General features: G+C 43.7%; 1 protein-coding gene across 3 annotated transcripts in view; it reads left to right on the top strand.

The window, feature by feature from the left end:
* Window positions 1-21,880, top strand: part of LOC133124678 (disintegrin and metalloproteinase domain-containing protein 23-like) — a 42,627-nt gene that overhangs the window by 2,047 nt on the left and 18,700 nt on the right. For all 3 annotated transcript variants that reach the window (XR_009708339.1, XM_061236087.1, XM_061236088.1), the window contains exons 3-9: window positions 1,496-1,572; window positions 9,315-9,378; window positions 10,734-10,816; window positions 13,270-13,333; window positions 19,872-19,947; window positions 20,933-21,000; window positions 21,278-21,343. Coding sequence is in view for 2 of the 3 variants with exons in the window: in XM_061236087.1 (XP_061092071.1) it covers window positions 1,496-1,572; window positions 9,315-9,378; window positions 10,734-10,816; window positions 13,270-13,333; window positions 19,872-19,947; window positions 20,933-21,000; window positions 21,278-21,343 (498 nt within the window). In the remaining variant the exon portion in view is untranslated. The remainder of the gene's footprint in view (window positions 1-1,495; window positions 1,573-9,314; window positions 9,379-10,733; window positions 10,817-13,269; window positions 13,334-19,871; window positions 19,948-20,932; window positions 21,001-21,277; window positions 21,344-21,880) is intronic.

Genomic DNA, 21,880 nt, shown 5'->3' with positions numbered 1-21,880 from the left:
GGTCAGACATTTTAGCAATAGTTCTGAGTCTGATACTGTTTCAGTCTGCTACAGCTGAAATGCTATTAGAGTATACAGATAAGTACCTCACTGAATCAAGATAATAAGTGGAACAAGAACCTGAATGCCCCTGAGCCCTCCAGGAATGGAATTCCCTACAACGGTGTAATACTCTACTTCTAATCCACCTTTATCTTGACCTAATGCAGATAGAAATGTATGCAAATCGCCTCAGTAAAGTGGCTAATATTCAAGTATTCTATGTTGGCCACTTTGGCCACTTTGGCTAACATGTCATGTGTTTACAGGACTGTATATGTAGTATACTGTATTTTCTTTCCTCATTCATAATGAGTGCTGAAACTAGCAAAAGCAAACATTTTAGTGGGAGACTGGGACAGTAAAAAAGTACTGCAGTGGTTCTGTAGGGTGCAGTTTGTGCTCTATTGCAGATGAAAAGCAGTCGTTTTCACACGTAATGGAAATACTTTATAACGATACAATTTATTAGAGGGGATATCCATTGAAAATCATTTTCGTTGTTCTCTGTTGGTGTGACCTGTATATCATTATGCAAAAGACAATGCAAAATGATGACATAACTGAGATATACCGTAACAACTCCTCTTCTTATTTAAGTGAATTGTGGTGTGTGTAATTGCAGAATACTGTTTAATGGTGAAAGATATGTTGTATTATATATGACTGAAGTCACAATCAGAATAGTAAGACTGAAGGTTTTGAATTTTGTTGTAGTTGCACTGTGTTATACACAACAGTCTCTAGAGTTTGCAGAGAATGCTGCAAAAAAAACAAAAAACATCTAAGACAGCAATGCAAATAAGCACACATTACAACAGTGGTATGCAGAAGAGCATCTCTGAACACACATGTCAAACATGTCAAACATGTCAAACCTCTAAGTGAATAGGTTACAGCAGCAGAAAAGTCTAATAAATACCTTATAAAGTACTCACTGATTGTATATGGCACATTAGAAATGAGTTTGATACATTATTAAGGTGATGGCCAGTATATTAGATTACATTTTTACCTGCTCCTCTTTAATGCATGTATGATTAAAATATTAGAAAAATATTATATCATATGAATTCCATTTTTTATTTTCTGCTGGCTGTAGTTTAAAAAATAGTAGCTAATCAGTTTAATAAACCTATAGCATGAATGAACGATTATTCAAAATCAAACAAGTACAATAGTCCTCGAAAATAAGTTTATTGAGGAGAATTGTATGTTGTTCAGAACCCATATCCAGGGTGGGCAGGGACGGCTGTCTGTTTGTAGATAACGTTTCGACATTTCCTGATAAGCTCATGAATGACAAGTGCTCTTGTGTTCATGTTAGTTATTTTACTCTGATCTAATCTACGATTGAGCTAGTTTTGGAAACAACTGAACACACACACACAACTTTTCCAGGAACAGAATAACCCAGCCTGAACTTATACTGGTGATTGCCTCTTATCTGTTTTAGGTGGTGCATCTTGCCCAAACCAGTTTTCAGCTAGAAGCTTTTGGTTCAAGATTCACTCTGGATTTGGCATTAAACAAGTAAGTGCTGTTTCTGCGCCTGCCAATGGCAAATTGTTCAATATGAAATGTAATACCCAAGTGTATGTTGATGGGAATAATGTTAAACTGATTGACATTTCTACATGTCAATTTTTGAAGTGCTGCATCAGATAACCAAGCGCTGTGCTGCACACACTATAGAAGGCCACTGCAATAACACTGTCGCATAGTGTTAAGTGCTTGGGCTTCTAGCCTAAGAGTTGTGGGTTTATTTCCCACAGATAATCCCACTGCTGATGTACTGATATACTGATGTAAAAATTATGTATGCAGAATAATTGTGTATCTGTGCAAGGTGCCCTGAGCAAGAACAAATACATGTCACTTAAAGATTTGCTGCTTCCATCCAGACCCATTATCCAGTGCCTGAATACTGGCATAGTTCTTGTGTCTTTTTTCTGCAAGGTATATAGTTTGCATGGCCATTGTCTCTTGGGATGAATACCAAATCCTGCAGAGGTTGCACAATTGAAGATGTTGGGAGGACCGAAAACCCATTCAGAAGCTATTAAAGTAAATAATGACGGACAGTGGTGCATTCCGGACGTTACAGTAAAAAGGGATTTATAAGTGGTTTTCTCTTCTGGAAGGGGTTTGCCTTGCCTTTGCCTTACTCCTACAGTAAAATCAGGGTGCAAAATGTTCTGTGGTGATTTGGTGCATTGCCAGAGCTTACAGTTTTGTATACAGTACCTGGAGAGAGATAAGAACAAGGTGTGGCCTCCTGTGAGGATTCCGGGGTCTAAGCTGTAGCTGTGACACTGACGTGGGTCACAGGGCAGTTTAAGCACAGACGCAGCAGGAGATACATTGTGTAATCAACAGGGGATCCTGTAGAGCAGTACCTAAATACCATCTTAATATCTGGGTATTTATCTGAGGATCCACATCCGCATGTACGGCACATGCACACACACACACGCACACGTGCACACAAACATGCACACACACACATGTATACACAGTGTATGCACACACATACACATGCATACACAGTGTATGCACACACACACACACACACACACACACATGCATTGACATGCAGGCACATGCACACACACACAAACACACACACACATACACAGAGCACACATACAGGGCATGATACGTTTCTCAGCTGTGTAAGCGGTCTACATGCCAACGCTGTCCATCTCTGTCCACTGATAAAGGCTTTCAGTCAATGCTGCTGGCACTAATGAACATTTACACGCATTAAAGTGCCTTAATTGCTTCTCAGGCCTTTACTCTGAGATTGCTTAGGTGTCAGAAGCAGACAACTGCTTTACATCATTGTAGTGATTGCAGGTCGAGCACCCCATGTGAGAGTGCATGCATGCATTTATGCCTGTCAGTATGAGCTGGCACATGTTTGCAAACATGCGTTTGTGCTGACACTAGCAGTTAGGCTATTTATATGGCTCTGTATCAATGGACACAGTTGCTCTGCTCCGTTCTGGGACGATGGGGACATGTTTGTGCTGATCCTACGATTTAGACCATTTCAACTGAATCAATCATGACTGTAGCATGATGTATACACTCAGGGGCCACTTCATTAGGTACGTCTATCTAGTAGCAGATGGGACCCGATAAGTCCCGTCAGGGAGTGTAGTCAAAAAACAAGCAATGTTCGTACACTTAAAATCCAGCCAAAACCAAAGTGCAGTACCGAGGGAGAAGACAGTCTCGTAATCGGTACCCCATGCAAGAAGTCCGGTAGCCAGGAAAGCTGTCAGCGGGGCAGAAGTACAGGCGGGCGGTAGGCAGGCTCAGGGTCGATGACGGCGCAAGAGTCGAGACCGAAATCTGCTCCGCGGGGCAAAAGCACAAAGACAGCAGGCAAAGTCATGGTGCAGGCAAAGTCATGGTACAGGCAGGCAATGGTCAACAAAACCAAAGTCAATAATCTTTGGACAATAAACAGGCTTGGATCATAACAGGTAGACAAATGGCTTGACAACCCCACTAAAGGGGTGCACTGACAAACAGGGGGGCAACAATTTTGCAAAGACATGCCATGGAACTGAGCTTTATATGCAGTTGTAGACAGGTGCAGACAATTAGATTGAGAGCAGCATGAGAATGGAAATCAGGTGTGAAGGATTGACAAGTTAACGAGGTAATTAGTCATCTTTAGTAATAAACCTATCCTGCCCTAGCGTTAGTAAATTAGTAAATGACATGCACAAGAAATGTAAGGTAACATGAACACATGGCTAGAATGTTAGTATTACCCAATCCTGATCTAAAGTTAATATATTAATTAGAAGACAAGGGGAATTGAAACAATTTAGGGAAGTGTGAGTGACAGAAAGGGAGAGAGAGAAAGCAGGAATGCAAGGTTTGCAGAAAGACACAAAAAAATGTATGCTAAACAATGAACAGAACCACATAACATGAAACAAACATAAATCATGACATAAGTTCACAACTGTGACATGAATAAACTACATAATGTGACATGACAAGACTAACAATAAAATGATAACAACAACTAAACATGAAACATTATATGACATGAGAATTAAATGTAACAAGAAATAAAGCATAACAACATGGTGAGACTAGACTAACATAATACGTGATATGACAATAACATAACTAAGACAATGACTAAACATGAAACATGACGTGACAAACATGAAACGTGACACCGCTTTTGCCTCCAGAACAGCCTGAATTATTTGTGGGGTGGATTCAACAAGGTGCTGGAAACATTCCTTAGGGATGTTAGTCCATGCTGACTGGAGAAGCATCACACAGTTCCGACAGATTTTTCACCTCATCCCAAAGGTGCTCTATCGGATTGAGATCTGATGACTGTAAAAGCCACTGGAGTGGACTGAAGTCACTGTCATTTTTGTGGAACCAGCCTGAGATGATGCCTACTTTGTAACAAGGCAAATTACCATACTGGAAGCACTCATTTAAAAAAACAGTGAGCCTTCAATACAAAATTATGAAAGAAATGACACTGATTCTATTCATAATGTTGTGAATAGACAGTGTAACACTGAGTACCATAGAGACTATTTTCCACAATCAATCGCATGGCACATGGGTGCTTCTATGGTGTGACCCAGGGGTGCACTGAGTGTGCTTACTGAATGTTGCTATTTTTCAGGCAAGAGGCGGGAAAATGTAATCCTGGAGACAGCTTTCTGCTACTATTGCAAAGTTTTCTATCTAACCTTGTGGATGAAATTATTTCTGGTCTGCACTTTCAGACCTATCCTGGAGAAGAGAAGTATGCCTGTGCACACACACACACTCACTCTCACACACACACACACACACACACACACACACACTCACTCACACACACACACACTCACACACACACACACACACACACTCACACACACACACACACACACACAAACACACACACACACACACTCACTCACACACACACACACACACACACACACTCACACACTCACACACACACACACACACACACTCACACACACACACACTCACACACACACACTCACACACACACACACACACTCACACACACACACACACACACACACACATTTCGTGTGGATCTTATGAGCAGTGGGGGAAAGATGCACAAAGCTCATTGCGAGCAGCACTGGTGGTAAATGGGCTGGATTATGCTGAATATATTTTCAGTGGGGGTGTTGAAGGTGAATTCATTTCTAGCCACCTCTTTTCATTCCCTTTAAAGATCTGTGTGCGTATTGCCAATTTCCATAGTCTACCACTGCAATGGAAAACAGGGATATGGATATTAGTATGAAAATCCCAAGAGGGCAGTTATTTTGGAGGTGCCTGAACCAACAAGTCTGGCACCAACCATGGTCAAAGTTTCTTTCATCATGGGTCATGCCCATTCAAATGTTTGGTTGAACGACAACACAACCTCATCACCATGTCTGCATGGCATGTTGCAGCAGCAAGATTTGCTGTTTGGAGGAGCAGGCAGGTTGCATTAACAAGCAGGTGCTTGTATATTTGTTTTTTTTTAAGTTGGTGCAAGCAAGCTCTTTTTAATTGACTGATAAAGGGATGTTAACATTTCTACCTTAAATCCTGGTTAGTTTAAATAATTGTTGTTAATTATTGTTAATTATTTATATTTTATTGCCTATCCTGACTTCCTTTTAGACTCATCCTTTTTTAACATCTGTGTCATATTAAACCTTTTGTGTGTATGTGATATTAGTAATGTTTTAAGTTGTTGAGTGTTTGTATAGCTAATTTCAAAATACATTTATTAATATTTGTATGAACTTTTGATATTGTCTTTTTTATATGTCTTTTTGGGCTGTACTTCTGGAGCATGGTGGTCCACTAATAGCAATATTGCTGAAAACACCATGTTCAATCATTGGGCCATTGTGCTTTGGTGTTTGATTTAGTTTAATGCATCTCCTGACATTCAGGCCTTGTAATCGCTAATTTCAGTTTAGTCCAAGTTAGCCGTGCCATTGTTGTGAATTAATTACTCAATCGTATTTCCCTTTCCTTTTCTTTGAGCAACGATTCATAAGGAGGAATTTTGCTTATGTAAACGGGATTGGTGGCATTGTTATGATTTAAAAGTATATATTCTTTATTTTGTTTATACAACAGTTCATACCATGTAATTGTACTGCTATGAACAGATCGTTGGCATTGTTCTGATCTTATCTGATTTTATTTTGTTTAATAAAACTTCAAGATACTCTTGTCAGTATATCCACTTATAGGATAGTGTGTTTAAACTATTTAGCTGCAAGTTTAATGGGAAATGAAAACATATAGGCAATGTTTTATTGAAATTGTGACAGAAGGAAATTTGAACAGATTTCTCTTACATATGAGATTCGTTAGAACTCAATTTTCCAAAATAAATGATAGCCCAACTCTGCACTTGCAAAATAACATTTTGCAAGACCAGAATAATTGTAATCCACAAGGTTAGATAGAAAACTTTGCAATAGTAGCAGAAATCTGACTCCAGGATTCAATTGTCCTGCCACACACAAAGTGCCCCCCTGCCTCACACCATTGACTGTGCCCATGTGCCATGTGACTGACTGTGGAAAATAGGGCCCTCAGTCTCAGTCAGTGTTCCACTGTCTATAACATTATTGATAGAATCATTGTAATTTCTTTCATAATTTTGTATTGAAGGCTCACTGTTTTTTGTACAATTGCCTCCCACCACAATATGATGTGCAGAAGTTTTTTTTATGTAATAATAGGTATTGAACACTGGTAATTCAAGACAGGATTTTCAGAATGAATACAAACATTCGGAAAATAGAACAAATAATAGGCTAACAATAGAATTTACCGTACATCAGTGCCAAAGCATTCCTCACAATATTCATATTTCAGATATTTTGTGAAAATATATGGTTTGTTTAATGATGATGAATGGTGATTTCAGTTTTAGCAGAGTGAGTGCACTGTACTGTAAAGTCAGTGAGTGGATTTGTCTGGTCTGTATGACTATTAATCTCATTATTCAGTATTTTTCTTACAGTCTGTCTTTGAGTCTCTTTCCTGTCATCTCATTAAGATCAGTTGTGTCTGATCCATCATAGTGACTCAGATTCTACCACCATTTTGTTCTTAAATTTGACTAACAATAAAAATAAAAAATTATTATTTCTGAGTTTGTGAAGAAATAATTTATCTGTCTCATACAAATGAATAATTTATTTTTAAAACTTTTCTTTGAGTATATTTTATCAATTGTATTAAAACACTACATATTTTCAAGTTGGATTTTCAGTTATTATGAGCATAAGGATTGTAAAGTTATGTCTGATTTAATGGCATTTTCTTGTAGAGCAGCTATGTTTGATTTAATCTAGGGTTGAATCGGAGAGTCCATGCAGTGTTTTGCACCAAGCTGTGTATTTGTATGCATGAAGATGCACTTAGGATATGAGGACATGCCGGATGAAGGGTTTTGTATTTATCAAATCAGCTTCCAGAGCCAGGAGCCTCCTGCTGTCCCTAATGCGGCACTCACTTCCTGTCTGGTTCATATCAACCATACAAGAGTCACTCACTAAGACATGGGCAGGGCTCATGCATGGATGCACATAGTCACTCACACACATACATATGTACATACACTCACACACAGACATGCACACACACACTCACACAGACACATATACACATCACCCACACTCAGACAGACACACACACACACTCACAGAGACATATACACACACACACACACACACACACAATCACACAGACATATACACACACAGAGACACACACACTGACATACACACACACCGACACTCACACAGACACATACACACACACACACCCACACACACATACACACAGACAAGCACACACGCACTCCCACACTCACACAGACACATACATACATCACCCACACTTAGACAGAGACACAAACACTGACATACACACACACACACACACTCACACAGACATATACACACACATACAGATATGCTCACAGACACATTACACACACACACACATGTGCGCTCTCCCTTCCCAGGTCCATCCCTTAGGCTAAAAATAACCTGGCCCTCAGAAAGCTTGCAGTGACATGGCACTGCTGCTAAGAAGCTCCACTGTGCAGTCAATATAGTCCCTGGTCAGCATTCCAGCTGAACACTGCTCACAAGATCCACACAAAATGTGTGTGTGTGTGTGTGTGTGTATGTGCAGGCATACTTCTCTTCTCCAGGATAGGTCTGAATGTGCAGACCAGAATAGTTTTCGTCTACAAGGTTAAATAAAAAATTTAGCAATCGTAGCAGAAAGAGCTGTCTGAAGGATTCACTTTTCAACCTATGAGTCAGTCCGTGATGTTCCTGGAGGAGGAGCCTTATGGGACATGGAGTCATTTAGTGATGGTCCTGGGGACAGATGAGCCTTATGGGACATGGAGTCATTTAGTGATGGTCCTGGGGAAGGAGGAGCCTTATGGGACATGGAGTCATTTAGTGACGGTCCTGGAGGAGGAGCCTTATGGGACATGGAGTCAGTTAGTGATGGTCCCAGAGGCTGCCGGAACAACTCATATGATAGCCCTTTTGAAAAGGGAGGTGTAATTTTGTTGATTATGTTGTTGGTTTCCATTTATTTAATCTATAAATGATATCTGGTTTATTTGAATGTTATGTATATGTACATAAATACATATAGCCATAGCAGAGAAAAGGAGTCCCCGTGGCAGTCCTTATGCCCCCACTGTCTCTTACCATCAGACATCAGGCATGTTTATTCATGAAGAATCCCCGCTCTTTCACCTGACCTCACGTGTGCTTTAGCTATTTTTATCAGGTTTCTAGATTGCTTCTACTAGCTGTTCACTCTCTTCCCTTCCCCTGCGCTCTCTTTTTTTCTCTGTCCCCATTTTCATTGTGGTTTTTATCAGAAGTGCAGTAGTTCTATTTATATCCTGTAGCCCTCTGCCTCCTGCCTTACTTGTCAGTGTCCTAGGCAGGCGGTAGTGGTGGGAGCACTTGGGCCTCAGTCTTGGGCCTTGGGTCACTGGGTTCAGGGCGCTGTGCAGGAAGCGCTGCCGCCATGCTAAGGTGTTGTGCATTGCAATCAATGTTTCAGTGAGGCACACCAGCCTCTGCTACAACATTCCCTAAGAGAATACCCCTGCATCAGACTGCAGGCTGCACATCAGATTTCTTTACCAAGCCAAACATTTAAAATAACTGCTTGTTTTCATTTTGTTTTCCCTTTTACAGTGACTTGCTGTCTTCTGATTATGTGGAAATCCACTATGAAGACGGCAAACCGGTTCTTTCAAAGGTAATATTTCCTTGAGCTATGGAGGCCACTCAGTTCCTGTTTGGTTGGTAAAGCACTTTGAATAGGAAGGGGCCCTGTTGCAGAGGGCCTGCGGAGTGTTTGGCCGGGACTGTAAAGAGGGCGGGGCAATGACACTGGGTATATCAGCAACGCTATACAGAACAAAATCCTCAGCATTCTCCAATGGCAGCTGCTGTCCCATTTAGTCTCCATCATTTGTGCCATTCAGAGGCTTTCTTTCCCTTCCAATTTGCAACACGAACTCATTATAATCACATTAACAGTTTTGTTTGGAATTTAGCCATGAAAAGCTCTGCAATCCACAACTGATGCACACTCTGTCAGAGCATCTTGTTTCGTCCGGTATATGCCTTGTGTCTTCAAGACCAAAAGGCAAAATCTGATTTGTGGAGCTAATAAATTCATTAGACTGGGAGCACAGACTGCGGACTCACTCTTCTTATCCTGCATGTGAGTGCTGTGAACTAGGAAGAAGAAAGAGAGTAAGAAAGAGAGAGAGAGAGGCCCAACAGAATGAGGCAAAGAAGAGAGAGAGGACAACATGGAAGGACAGAGAGTTTGGAAAAGGGGGTGAGAGTTTGAGAGAGGGAGTTAGTGAGGGAGAATGACTCAGAGAGGGAGGAAAGGAGAGGGGAGAGAAAGAGAGAGAAAGGGCTGGGCTCTGCCTCTTGCAGCAGATGCTGAATCAGGAGACGGGGGGTTGGATATGGCAGGGAGCAGCTGACGCAGCATTGCTTCACTGCTCCTGCAGCTGCTTCCTGGGACACGGGTCATGTGACAGAGGAGGAGCGCTCCTCTGCAGCAGCAGTGCAGCATGGGCAGGAGTGAGGAGTGAGAGCCAGTGACCTCCCCTCACCCTGAGTCAAACAGAGGGCTTTCCTGTGTGTTACACAATACAAGAGGCTTGTGCAACTAGCACTGCATTTTTCCACATAGGATAGCTCATGCGGTTTGTTAAAAGGTTTCATTTACACCTGCCAGTAGGATATTCTCTTACTGACAGACCTGCACATTGGTCCATTCACAGGGATCATTTGAGGATACATGATATCAATGTGCCAGTTTGACCTGTGCATTAACTTCCTTTGATGGAGTGTTACTTTCAAACCAACTGTTAAATCAGCATTATTATATGCTTATTAAATCAGCATATTTGTACACAAGTACAGTATGTACAAAATATGCTTTGTTCTTGTTATTTTAGCAGACACTCTTACCCAGAATGATAAGTGCTTCCATCACATATGAACATCATTGCCATACCAGCAAGTGTATATATTTTCTCTGTTCTGTTGCGTGGCTTGCAGCTTGTAACACTGGCTCTGTGTCTGCAGGGAGGAGAACACTGCTACTACCATGGACTGGTGAGAGGGGCCGAGGACTCACGCGTGGCCCTGTCCACATGCAATGGGCTCCAGTAAGTGCTATTCTCAGAGAGACAGAGAGCGACAGAGAAAGTGTGTGTGTGTGTGTGTGTGTGTGTGTGTGTGTGTGACGCCTGCAGGTGCGCCTGTGTAACCTGCCGTCAGAGATTGACATGTTCAAATCTTTAAATAACGTCACCAAGTACAACTATTATTTGCATTGTCACAACCTATTTTCAGGAAAAAAAAAAAAAAAAAAAAAAAAAGGGCATCTCGGATAATGGCCCACTTAAGAAAAACACAAAAACAGCTTAGGAAGGAAATAACCGCCTTTCAAACACAAGCGGACACGCACACTTTTTCAGCCACGAATGACCTTCTTCTGAGAACAGCAAAGGACTGAAGTATCTGAAGAAGGTCAAATGAGATTGTGCCATCTGTCTGTGTGTGGGTGTTCTTTTAGCAATTTCCCCAGCAATTTTACTTCCTCTGTATTGCATGCTTCCCTTTTCTGTGGAACAGGCTGGGAGTGTTCTCATTTACAGTGGTGTGAAAAAGTGTTTGCCCCCCCTGTTAAAACATAACTTAACTGTGGTTTATCAAACCTGAGTTCAATTTCTCTAGCCACACCCAGGCCTGATTACTGCCACACCTGTTCTCAATCAAGAAATCACTTAAATAGGACCTGCCTGACAAAGTGAAGTAGACCAAATGATCCTCAAAAGCTAGACATCATGCCGAGATCTAAAGAAATTCAGGAACAAATGAGAAAGAAAGTAATTGAGATCTATCAGTCTGGAAAAGGTTATAAAGCCATTTCTAAAGCTTTGGGACTCCAGCGAACCACAGTGAGAGCCATTATCCACAAATGGCGAAAACATGGAACAGTGGTGAACCTTCCCAGGAGTGGCCGGCCGACCAAAATTACCCCAAGAGCGCAGTGACGACTCATCCAAGAGGTCACAAAAGACCCCACAACAACATCCAAATAACTGCAGGCCTCACTTGCCTCAGTTAAGGTCAGTGTTCATGACTCCACCATAAGAAAGAGACTGGGCAAAAATGGCCTGCATGGCAGAGTTCCAAGACAAAACCCACTGCTGAGCAAAAAGAACATTAAGGCTCGTCTCAATTTTGCCAGAAAACATGTTGATGTTCCCCAAGACTTTTGGGAAAATACTCTGTGGTCTGACGAGACCAAAGTTGAACTTTTTGGAAGGTGTGTGTCCCATTACATCTGGTGTAAAAGTAACACCGCATTTCAGAAAAAGAACATCATAAAATATGGTGGTGGTAGTGTGATGGTCTGGGGCTGTTTTGCTGCTTCAGGACCTGGAAGACTTGCTGTGATAAATGGAACCATGAATTCTGCTGTCTACCAAAAAGTCCTGAAGGCGAATGTCCAGCCATCTGTTCGTGACCTCAAGCTGAAACGAACTTGGGTTCTGCAGCAGGACAATGATCCAAAACACACCAGCAAGTCCACCTCTGAATGGCTGAAGAAAAACAAAATGAAGACTTTGGAGTGGCCTAGTCAAAGTCCTGACCTGAATCCTATTGAGATGCTGTGGCATGACCTTAAAAAGGCGGTTCATGCTCGAAAACCCTCCAACGCTTGATTGCAGTTGTTGCTGCTAAGGGTGGCCCAACCAGTTATTAGGTTTCGGGGGCAATCACTTTTTCACACAGGGCCATGTAGGTTTGGATTTTTTTTTCTCCCTTAATAATAAATACCTTCATTTTGTGTTTACTTGTGTTGTCTTTGACTAATATTTAAATTTGTTTGATTTGAAACATTTAAGTGTGACAAACATGCAAAAAAATAAGAAATCAGGAAGGGGGCAAACTCTTTTTCACACCACTGTATATAGGCCATAGGTGGCCAGGGAGGCCCTGTTTATGCATTCCATTCCAGCGTCTGTTCTTAATTACAGAGTTAGCTCAATCATGTGCACATATTAGACAATAAATGTAATATTAAATTGATGAGTGACAACTGAAGCCTATTCTGATGTCCCTGTATGGGACATTCTACTTTGATCTTGGAGGGAACTGGCATTGAAATTCATGGAAGTTCACCTTAATGCCATGAGAATGGCCTGAAATAATAACGAATAAACATATTAGGAGTAAAAGCAAAAATAAGGGATGAATAGTCTGAAACAATGATTCGTAACATTATTCGTTTTGTTTTTTTACCACCTAACACTGTATTGTAAGTGATGATTAGCTTCACCAAGTGGGTGTAGCTCTGATGACCAAATTCATCACCAGTGCTTCATTGATAATGCAAAACAGCACTCTTACAACTGGTTGATGATGACAGTAACTCTCACTCGGACACTATGACGGTCATGAGGGTTTCTCAGAATGCCCAGCTGTTGGTCTGTAGGGAAGCTGTGTGCTTTCTGTAGAACGTGTCTGAAAGAAACAAAAATCTCATCTTGCTCTTTCTCTCTGTTTCTTCCTCTCTTTCCCTTCATTTCTGACTTTCTCCTTCTGACAGTGGAATGATCGATGATGGGCACTATGTGTACCTTATCGAGCCGCTGCAACAGACTCATTCTGCAGTAAGTGCTCCTCCCTCTCTTATAGAGTTCACTGGTTTCGGGCAAAATGGTCAGAGTGCATCATCTGAAGACAGTTGTTGATCTGTAATTTGGTCCTTATCTAGCGCCTGAAGGAGTAATTCAACAGGGTGAATCATGTTTGGCTGTGTCAACTTACAATTCCTTTTCTCAGCCAAATAGATAGCAGAAAAACTCAAAAGTGGTCATGTCAATTAGTTTCAATTTAAGTTTTCCTGTGCTTCATACTCTCTCATTTTTAACCCTAGATGTATCTGTTTGACCTGACATAACAGGCTGACTGATCCCATCTGTAGGTGTTGTGGGAGAATTGAAGTTTGAGCGAAATCGGTTTAATTTGTCTATTACCTGTTAATCACTTCTACTGGTTGCATACCTGTAGAGTGATTGAACATTTGTCTTAAATAACTTAAATAGCTGTGGAATTTATCAGTAGATTAGCTTTGATTTGGTATTGCTTGTGAGCAATTGTAGGCCATTTAAATAGGCGTGTCAGAGCGACGCTAGCGTATATTAGACTGGCGAAAGTTGTCCTTAGTCAGTAAGTGCATCATTCTGACCAGGTGTTTAGTATCGCTGCGGGTTTTCCTCTAGACGCGGTAACGTTGATTTTTTTAAATTGCTCATTTGAACAGCAAGGGTTAGGGCTTGAGCCAGGTTGTTTGTCTATTACCTGTTAATCACTTCTACTGGTTGCATACCTGTAGAGTGATTGAACATTTGTCTTAAATAACTTAAATAGCTGTGGAATTTATCAGTAGATTAGCTTTGATTTGGTATTGCTTGTGAGCAATTGTAGGCCATTTAAATAGACGCTAGCGTTGCTCCGTCCCAGTTTGTAATGTCATGTTTCACCCCATCCCAGTCTGCTCTCTCCCTCGAAGACCCCCCCTGCGACGTGGGCCTCCACGGCGTCGGAACCCCTCAAACCTCAGCTATCCCCCGCTGACCCCCTGTGAGGACTTTGCTGTCACAGGGGGACTATGGAACTGCCAGTCTGCCACTCGGAAGGCTGACTTCATCCCTGCGTATGCCTCCCTCCAGTCCCTACAATTTCTTGCCCTCACGGAGACCTGGATCACACCTAACAACACCGCCACTCCCGCTGCCCTCTCATCCTCCTTCTCCTTCTCGCACACTCCCCGGCCTTCCGGTCGTGGCGGTGGTACTGGTCTTTTAATTTCCCCCTCATGGAAATTCTCTGTTCTCCCCCTCTCTGACCTGTCCATATCCACTTTCGAATTCCATTCTGTTGCAGTATCCTACCCTACTAACCTTTTCATTGCAGTTATCTACCGTCCTCCAGGGCCCCTGGGAAACTTCCTTGATGAGCTAGACACCCTTCTCAGCTCCTTCCCTGAGGATGGCACCCCACTGATTCTCCTTGGAGACTTCAACATCCACCTAGAAGCCTCCCAGTCTGCTGCCTTCCTACCGCTAATCCACTCCTTCGGCCTCTCCCTGCAACACTCTCCTCCAACCCACAAGGCGGGCAATGTCCTAGACCTTGTCTTTGTGAGGAACTGCTCATGCTCCGATTTCACGGTTACCCCTCTGCATACATCTGATCACCACTTCATCTCATTCTCCCTCCCTCTTCCTCCCCATCCTCCTCCCCCTCCTCCCACCCACACTTCCTCAGCCCGCCGTAACCTCCGCTCCCTCTCACCCTCTTCCTTTGCCAGCACCGTCACCGCCTCACTCCCCCCTCTCGAATCCTTCTCCAAACTCCCCGCTGACTCTGCATCTGCCACCCTCCTTTCATCTCTCTCCTCCGCCTTTGACTCTCTCTGTCCCCCTGTCTCAAAGCCACCTCGCACATCCCCTCCCAGTCCTTGGATATCTGACACCCTCCGTACCTCCAGGGACAGCCTCCGAGCAGCGGAGAGGAAGTGGGGGAAATCCAGAGACGCTTCAGACCTCATGACTTACCAGTCTCTCCTGGCGGCATTCTCTTCCGATGTCACTGCCGCCAAAGCAAAATACTATCAAACGCAAATTCAGAACTCTGCTTCTAACCCCCGGAAACTTTTTTCCATTTTCTCCTCTCTCCTCAACGCACCATCTCCTCCTCCTCAGTCCTCCTTCGCTGCTGATGACTTTGCTGATTTCTTCGATGAGAAGGTCACAGTCATCCGCAGATCCTTTACAACCACCGCCCCCCTCACTGTGCCCTTCCCCCCCTCTAGGCCCATCCCTTCCTTTTCCACTTTCTCCCCCTTAACAGACTCTGATGTTTCTCAACTCCTGCTCTGCCACCGCCCTACAACCTGTGCCCTTGACCCTATCCCCTCTTCTCTTCTCCAAACTATCACACCTGACATTCTCCCATTTGTCACCTCCCTTGTCAACTCCTCCCTGTCTTCCGGCTGTTTTCCGGCATCCTCCAAGAGGGCCCATATCACTCCGCTGCTAAAAAAGCCTACCCTGGATCCCTCCATCATCCAGAACTACCGCCCGGTATCTCTTCTTCCTTTCCTTTCTAAAACTATAGAACGAGCCGCTTCTACTCAACTTTCTTCCTTCTTTTCTAACAACAACCTGCTAGACCCCCATCAGTCTGGCTTCGGATCGGGCCACTCGACAGAGACTGCGCTCCTCTTCGTCAGTGAGTCACTCCATGCCGCACGAGCAGCCTCCCTCTCCTCTGTCTTCATTCTTCTAGATCTCTCTGCTGCCTTCGACACTGTGGATCACTCCATCCTCCTGTCTGCCCTGTCAGCAACGGGCATCTGTGGCACAGCCCTGGACTGGATTGAGTCCTACCTCTCTGGTCGCTCCTTCCAGGTTGCCTGGGCTGGTTCGGTATCGACACCTCGGCCCCTCGCCACAGGAGTTCCCCAGGGCTCAGTCCTTGGCCCGCTTCTTTTTTCTCTTTACACTCGCTCCCTTGGCCCTGTGATCACTGCACATGGGCTATCCTACCACTGCTACGCGGACGATACCCAACTCTTCGTCTCATTCCCGCCGTCTGATACGCAGGTTTCAGCCCGTATCTCTGCTTGCCTGAGGGACATCCAGAGCTGGATGGACAACCACCATCTAAAGCTCAACCCAGGTAAAACTGAAATGATATTCATCCCTGCTAATACCTCTCCCCATCTGGATCTCTCCATTTCCCTCGGGGATACCACACTCACGCCGTCACCCAGTGCAAGGAACCTCGGCGTGGTGATGGACAGCAGACTGTCCCTTTCCGAGAACATTGCGGCGGTGACCCGGTCTTGCAGGTTCTTCCTATACAACATACGGAGAATCCGCCCCTTTCTCACCCCCTACTCGACCCAGCTCCTGGTCCAAGCGATGGTTCTGTCCCGCCTGGACTACTGCAATTCCCTCTTGGCTGGCCTCCCAGCGTCCGCCATCAGACCCTTCCAACTCATCCAGAATGCAGCAGCTCGTCTGGTCTTCAACCTTCCCAAATACTCACACGTCACCCCCCTGCTTACTTCCCTCCACTAGCTGCCTGTCATTGCTCGCATCAAATTCAAAACATTGGTGCTAGCCTTCCAAGCAGTTAAAGGGTCTTCCCCAGCTTATCTGCAAAAAATCATCAGACCCTACACCCCTGCCAGACCGCTTCGTTGAGCCTCCACAGGCCGCTTGGCACCTCCCCCTCTCAGAACCTCCACCTCACGCTCACGACTACTGTCTGTTCTGGCTCCACGGTGGTGGAACGAACTCCCCGTTGAGGTCAGAACTATAGAATCTCTCCCCACCTTCAAGCGCAAGCTGAAGACACACCTCTTCAAGCAGCACCTCTCCCCATCCCTCCCTACCTCCCTGTGAACCTTAATTGTTGTCTCTGTGACTTGCTTTGTGTATCGGTATTTTTAGTTGGCTAGGTAAGCAGTGTTTGGATAGTTAACTTCGGTCACTTTTGCTCTGTTTGTTTGTTTGTTTGTAAAAAAAAAAAAAAAAAAAAGGCCCATGTCCTTATCTTTGTTGTACAGGTAGCAGTTGAAATTGTACTTCCCTCTAGGGTCTTTCAGCGAACTTATCCCTGGTTATGGGTATGCACTTTGTTGTATGTCGCTCTGGATAAGAGCGTCTGCCAAATGCCAATAATGTAATGTAATGTAATGTAATTTCCAAATCCAGCAGTTTTAACACCCTCGTTTAGCATTCGGCACACAAAACTGAACATAAGTACATCAACTGTTAAAACCCCTCACTTATCCAACAAGTCATTCATTATTCCAAAGCTGGAATCAGAGTTAAAAGCTGAATCTTCCAAAAATCAGGACTGAAAATGTAAAAAATATCAGATGAGCTGCAAGACAAAAGACTACTAGCTCTGCAAACCAGATGCAACGTCCAGGTTCCTAAGATGGCCACAGCAAATATCAACCCCCAAATGTCCACACCCATGACTCCCTGTGAGTATATGTGTTGAAAAGCCTTCAAGTAAAAGAATGCCTGCATTTTAATGCCAGATATGCTGTAAGACAAAAACGTCAGAATGTGCGCACACCAAATACCATGAAACACCAGGCCAGATTCCTCAGCGCAGTTATCAACTCCCAAATGTCCACACCCTTGACTCCCTGTGACTGTTTGTCAAAATACTTCCAAGGAAAGGAAGGCCCACATTTTTAAGGTGGGCATAGCTGTGCCGATTGGGAAAGCTAAGGAAGGGTGGAGGTGTAGGAGAGGCAGAACTGTCTTATGTGAAACTGCCAATTCATGCATTATGGTTCCCTTTTGCTGTTAGAAGCAGGGCTGAGCACTATGATATGGTTATCAAAACATTCATGATTTTACTCTTTCTCATGAGACCAAACATGAATATGAATAGGAAGTACACAAGCTCAGTCATTGAATATCTCTTCCTTCTGCTTCTAACAATAGAGGTGATGTTTCTAGACAAGTCATTGTTAAATCAGGCCAGTAGCAATCTGCACCTTCCAGAAACTAATTATACATTTGACAAAAAAGAACAAAAACCACGTTGGTTTCTGCTTGAAGCTGGAATTGCTTCAAAAAAAATTGCCAGGCTTTAACAACCTGTATCTGTTTCAAAGTCAATCAGTGATTTTAATTTGATGTAAGAGTGCTTTGTTTCTTTAAGCATGAGGATTGTTGGGGGATTATAGGGTGGGTCAGCATGCTTTTTTAGGACAACAGTACAGGGTACTTAAACACATGTGGACAATGAGCAAATTTGCTTAAAACATTTTTAGATTATTTTGTCTGTCTCTCAAAGGCAATAATCAAACGAGTTATCTGACAGTCTTTTGCTGATCTTGTTGAAAAAAAGGCTTCTAATGTAGCACTCAGCTATGTACATTACTTGGGTGTTGTTTCTAAGCAAAGTCCATATCCCCATTTCCACAGTGGCAGTATTGCCAGGCGCACTACTGTGCTCCATTCCGTATTGCTGTTACAGCCATTTCTGTTCTTTGGTGCTGCTTTGGCCAGGCCCTCTCAGTGCCTTAGCCTGCATCGGTGCTTATAATCCCCTTAGTCCTGGCCAGATCAGTCAGGGCAGAGGGGCGTAGTCCTGGCCAGATCAGTCAGGGCAGAGGGGCGTAGTCCTGGCCAGGTCAGTCAGGGCAGAGGGGCGTAGTCCTGGCCAGGTCAGTCAGGGCAGAGGGGCGTAGTCCTGGCCAGGTCAGTCAGGGCAGAGGGGCGTAGTCCTGGCCAGGTCAGTCAGGGCAGAGGGGCGTAGTCCTGGCCAGGTCAGTCAAGGCAGAGGGGCGTAGTCCTGGCCAGGTCAGTCAGGGCAGAGGGGCGTAGTCCTGGCCAGGTCAGTCAAGGTAGAGGGGCGTAGTCCTGGCCAGGTCAGTCAGGGCAGAGGGGCGTAGTCCTGTTTTCAGCGCTCTTGAGAAGGTGTGACTGCAGCTAAAGCACGGACATGGCTCTGGAAAAGAAAGAAGCACTGCTACGCACTACCTAAATGGGCACGTCTTAATCGTGGCCTTGTTCAAATCGATGAGCCAAGAGGAGACTAAGGGCATGTCACTGAGTTGTTTAATTATTTACTATTGTAGCTATTGCCGTACTTGCCTGACTTTGTTACCATTACTACAGTTGTGTTTGGTGACTAGCTAGCTAGTGAGATGTTTCACACACCATAAGAGGTAAAGTGGCATCCTAGTCCAAATCTACCATGCTCTAATTGCAGCCTGCTTCTGTATGTTGCTATTTCTTTTGCAGGATCTACGGTAGTATAACGGCAGAGACCAGGCTACTGCTTTTGGACAGAGGGTTGAAAACCCCAGGGCCTCTGGGTGTATGCGCAACATCCTGGCTAATGTTTCAGGGCCGTAGTTCCTGCTCTTAGAACCCTAAGTGCATTCTGTAGCAATTAAGTATCGTTTACAACTAGCTGTTTACAGGAAACGTTCTTCCATTCTATACTACCATTGATTTCTTGTCTCGAGTTTAGAGTAATCATGCTTTTTCAAAAGGCAAAAATTGATCAGTGTTTAAGAGCAACTTTCCTTGAATTTGCTGAACCCCCTGATCTGCCTGCTCATCTACTGCATGTATTGATATGTGACCTCTGACCCCTCAGGACACAGGGGCACGACCTCACATGCTCCGCCGGATGCCCTCTCAGCAGTGGACAGAGGATCAAGACGAGGACCTGGGTAAAGTCGTGTGAACCTGGCCAGATGTTAGACCGTTCATGTGCTCTTTAACCCCCACACTGCAGCGGTTTCTTAACCAAATTATGGAAGCAAGCCTCTGTCGTCTTCAAAAACTATTTTCCCAGGACACACACTTTTCCATCCATACCTTGCACCCATTTATACTGTAGAGCAATTTTACCCGCACACTCTTGTATCCACACATTTTTTTAACTCCTATACTTCAGACCATGCTCAAATACATAATTATTTTAGATTCAAATACTTTTCTACACTTTACTGGGCTTGTCTGGTGTATTGGAACAAGGGGACCAGGGATTGACATTCCCTGAGAAGCTCACAAACTTGAACTCGAGGTATTGCAGCTTAAGTGCCAAATGGCTAATTTCCCCCTTGAAGTCCATTGAAAACTACAACTTTTTTTTTTTTTCTTCTGAGCCACACAAAACAACCCCAGTGTGCATGTTCTGGAGCCAAAAACAACCCCAGTGTGCATGTTCTGGAGCCAAAAACAACCCCAGTGTGCATGTTCTGGAGCCAAAAACAACCCCAGTGTGCATGTTCTGGAGCCAAAAACAACCCCAGTGTGCATGTTCTGGAGCCAAAAACAACCCCAGTGTGCATGTTCTGGAGCCAAAAACAACCCCAGTGTGCATGTTCTGGAGCCAAAAACAACCCCAGTGTGCATGTTCTGGAGCCAAAAACAACCCCAGTGCGCATGTTCTACTGGAATCATAGGAATCCACAGAATCTGACAACCACTATCTCGATGACTGGAACCTATGAAATACTCTCAAAAGGTGAAAACCCCACCTGGTCCTCTTGGTTGGCTCAGTTTCACCAGGCAATCATTCAAGCACAGAAAAGTAGTTGAATCCAGTCATATTTTACATATTTACATATTTGATCCAGGTCTGCTGTACTTATTTACTCCTTGGGTAAATCTTGGGTGGCATGAAAGGCGTGTGGCCTTATCTTTCTGCAGCTGAGGAAGATCAGATACTGTCAGAGCTGGGAGACATGTCATGGCTGAGGCGCAGAAAAAAGCGAGCGGTGAGGACTTTTACACTGAAAAATATCTCCTAAAACTGACCCTCTCCTCCCTCTCACTAGCTACATACTCACCTCCCTTTAGCACTGTCTGTGATAGACCATGCCTCCAAACGCTCTTCCAGTTTTTAAACATACTGTAGATATTATCAGATAAACTTTAATATTGGTAGAAATTGATATCTATAAAATTCTAACACCACTGTTACTTAGACTGTTTTCTTTTCCCTCTCTCGTTATCAGTAACAGTCTTCTTCTGCCTTGTTCACTTCCCTTGCAGATGCCACGCAATGTGTTTGAGGAGATGAAATATTTGGAGATCATGATTGTCAGCGATCATAGCATGGTGGGTGACCTCATCTGAGCCAGTAAAATGACACTCGAAATGACGTGCATCCTGGGGCCTGTCCCACAAAGCAGGATTATGCAGTTACCCAGATAACTGCACAAAGTAAAACCAGGACAACTCTTCTCACTTCAGTCCATGTTCTAGGTTTGGGTGGGGTCCAGGTTTTACCCAGTGCAGTTATCCGGCTAACTCAGTAATCTTGCTTTGTGGAAAACATACCACAGAAATAGGCACATTTGAAACATAAATCCCTCTTTTCAGTGAGATAGCTGCTGTTGAGCAGCACTGTTTCAAGACCACAAACAGGGGGCACTGTGTTCCCTCTCAGTTGTGGTCTGTCCCAGCTTCATGATGCAGGGACAGCACTGTCCACTAGAGGGTGCTAAACATCAGTGTGTGCTGGATAAATGGAACAACAAACACACACAGTATGTATTTAATTTATTTCATAATATGATTATGATGAATAGATTTTCTGGAGGATGAATAGAAAAAACACCAGAGATTTAACAAATTGGTTAAATTGGTTAAATC

Source organism: Conger conger, chromosome 3, assembly GCF_963514075.1.
Source record: "Conger conger chromosome 3, fConCon1.1, whole genome shotgun sequence".
In the NCBI taxonomy this organism is placed as follows: domain Eukaryota; kingdom Metazoa; phylum Chordata; class Actinopteri; order Anguilliformes; family Congridae; genus Conger; species Conger conger.
This window is presented reverse-complemented; position numbering and strand designations above follow the sequence as displayed.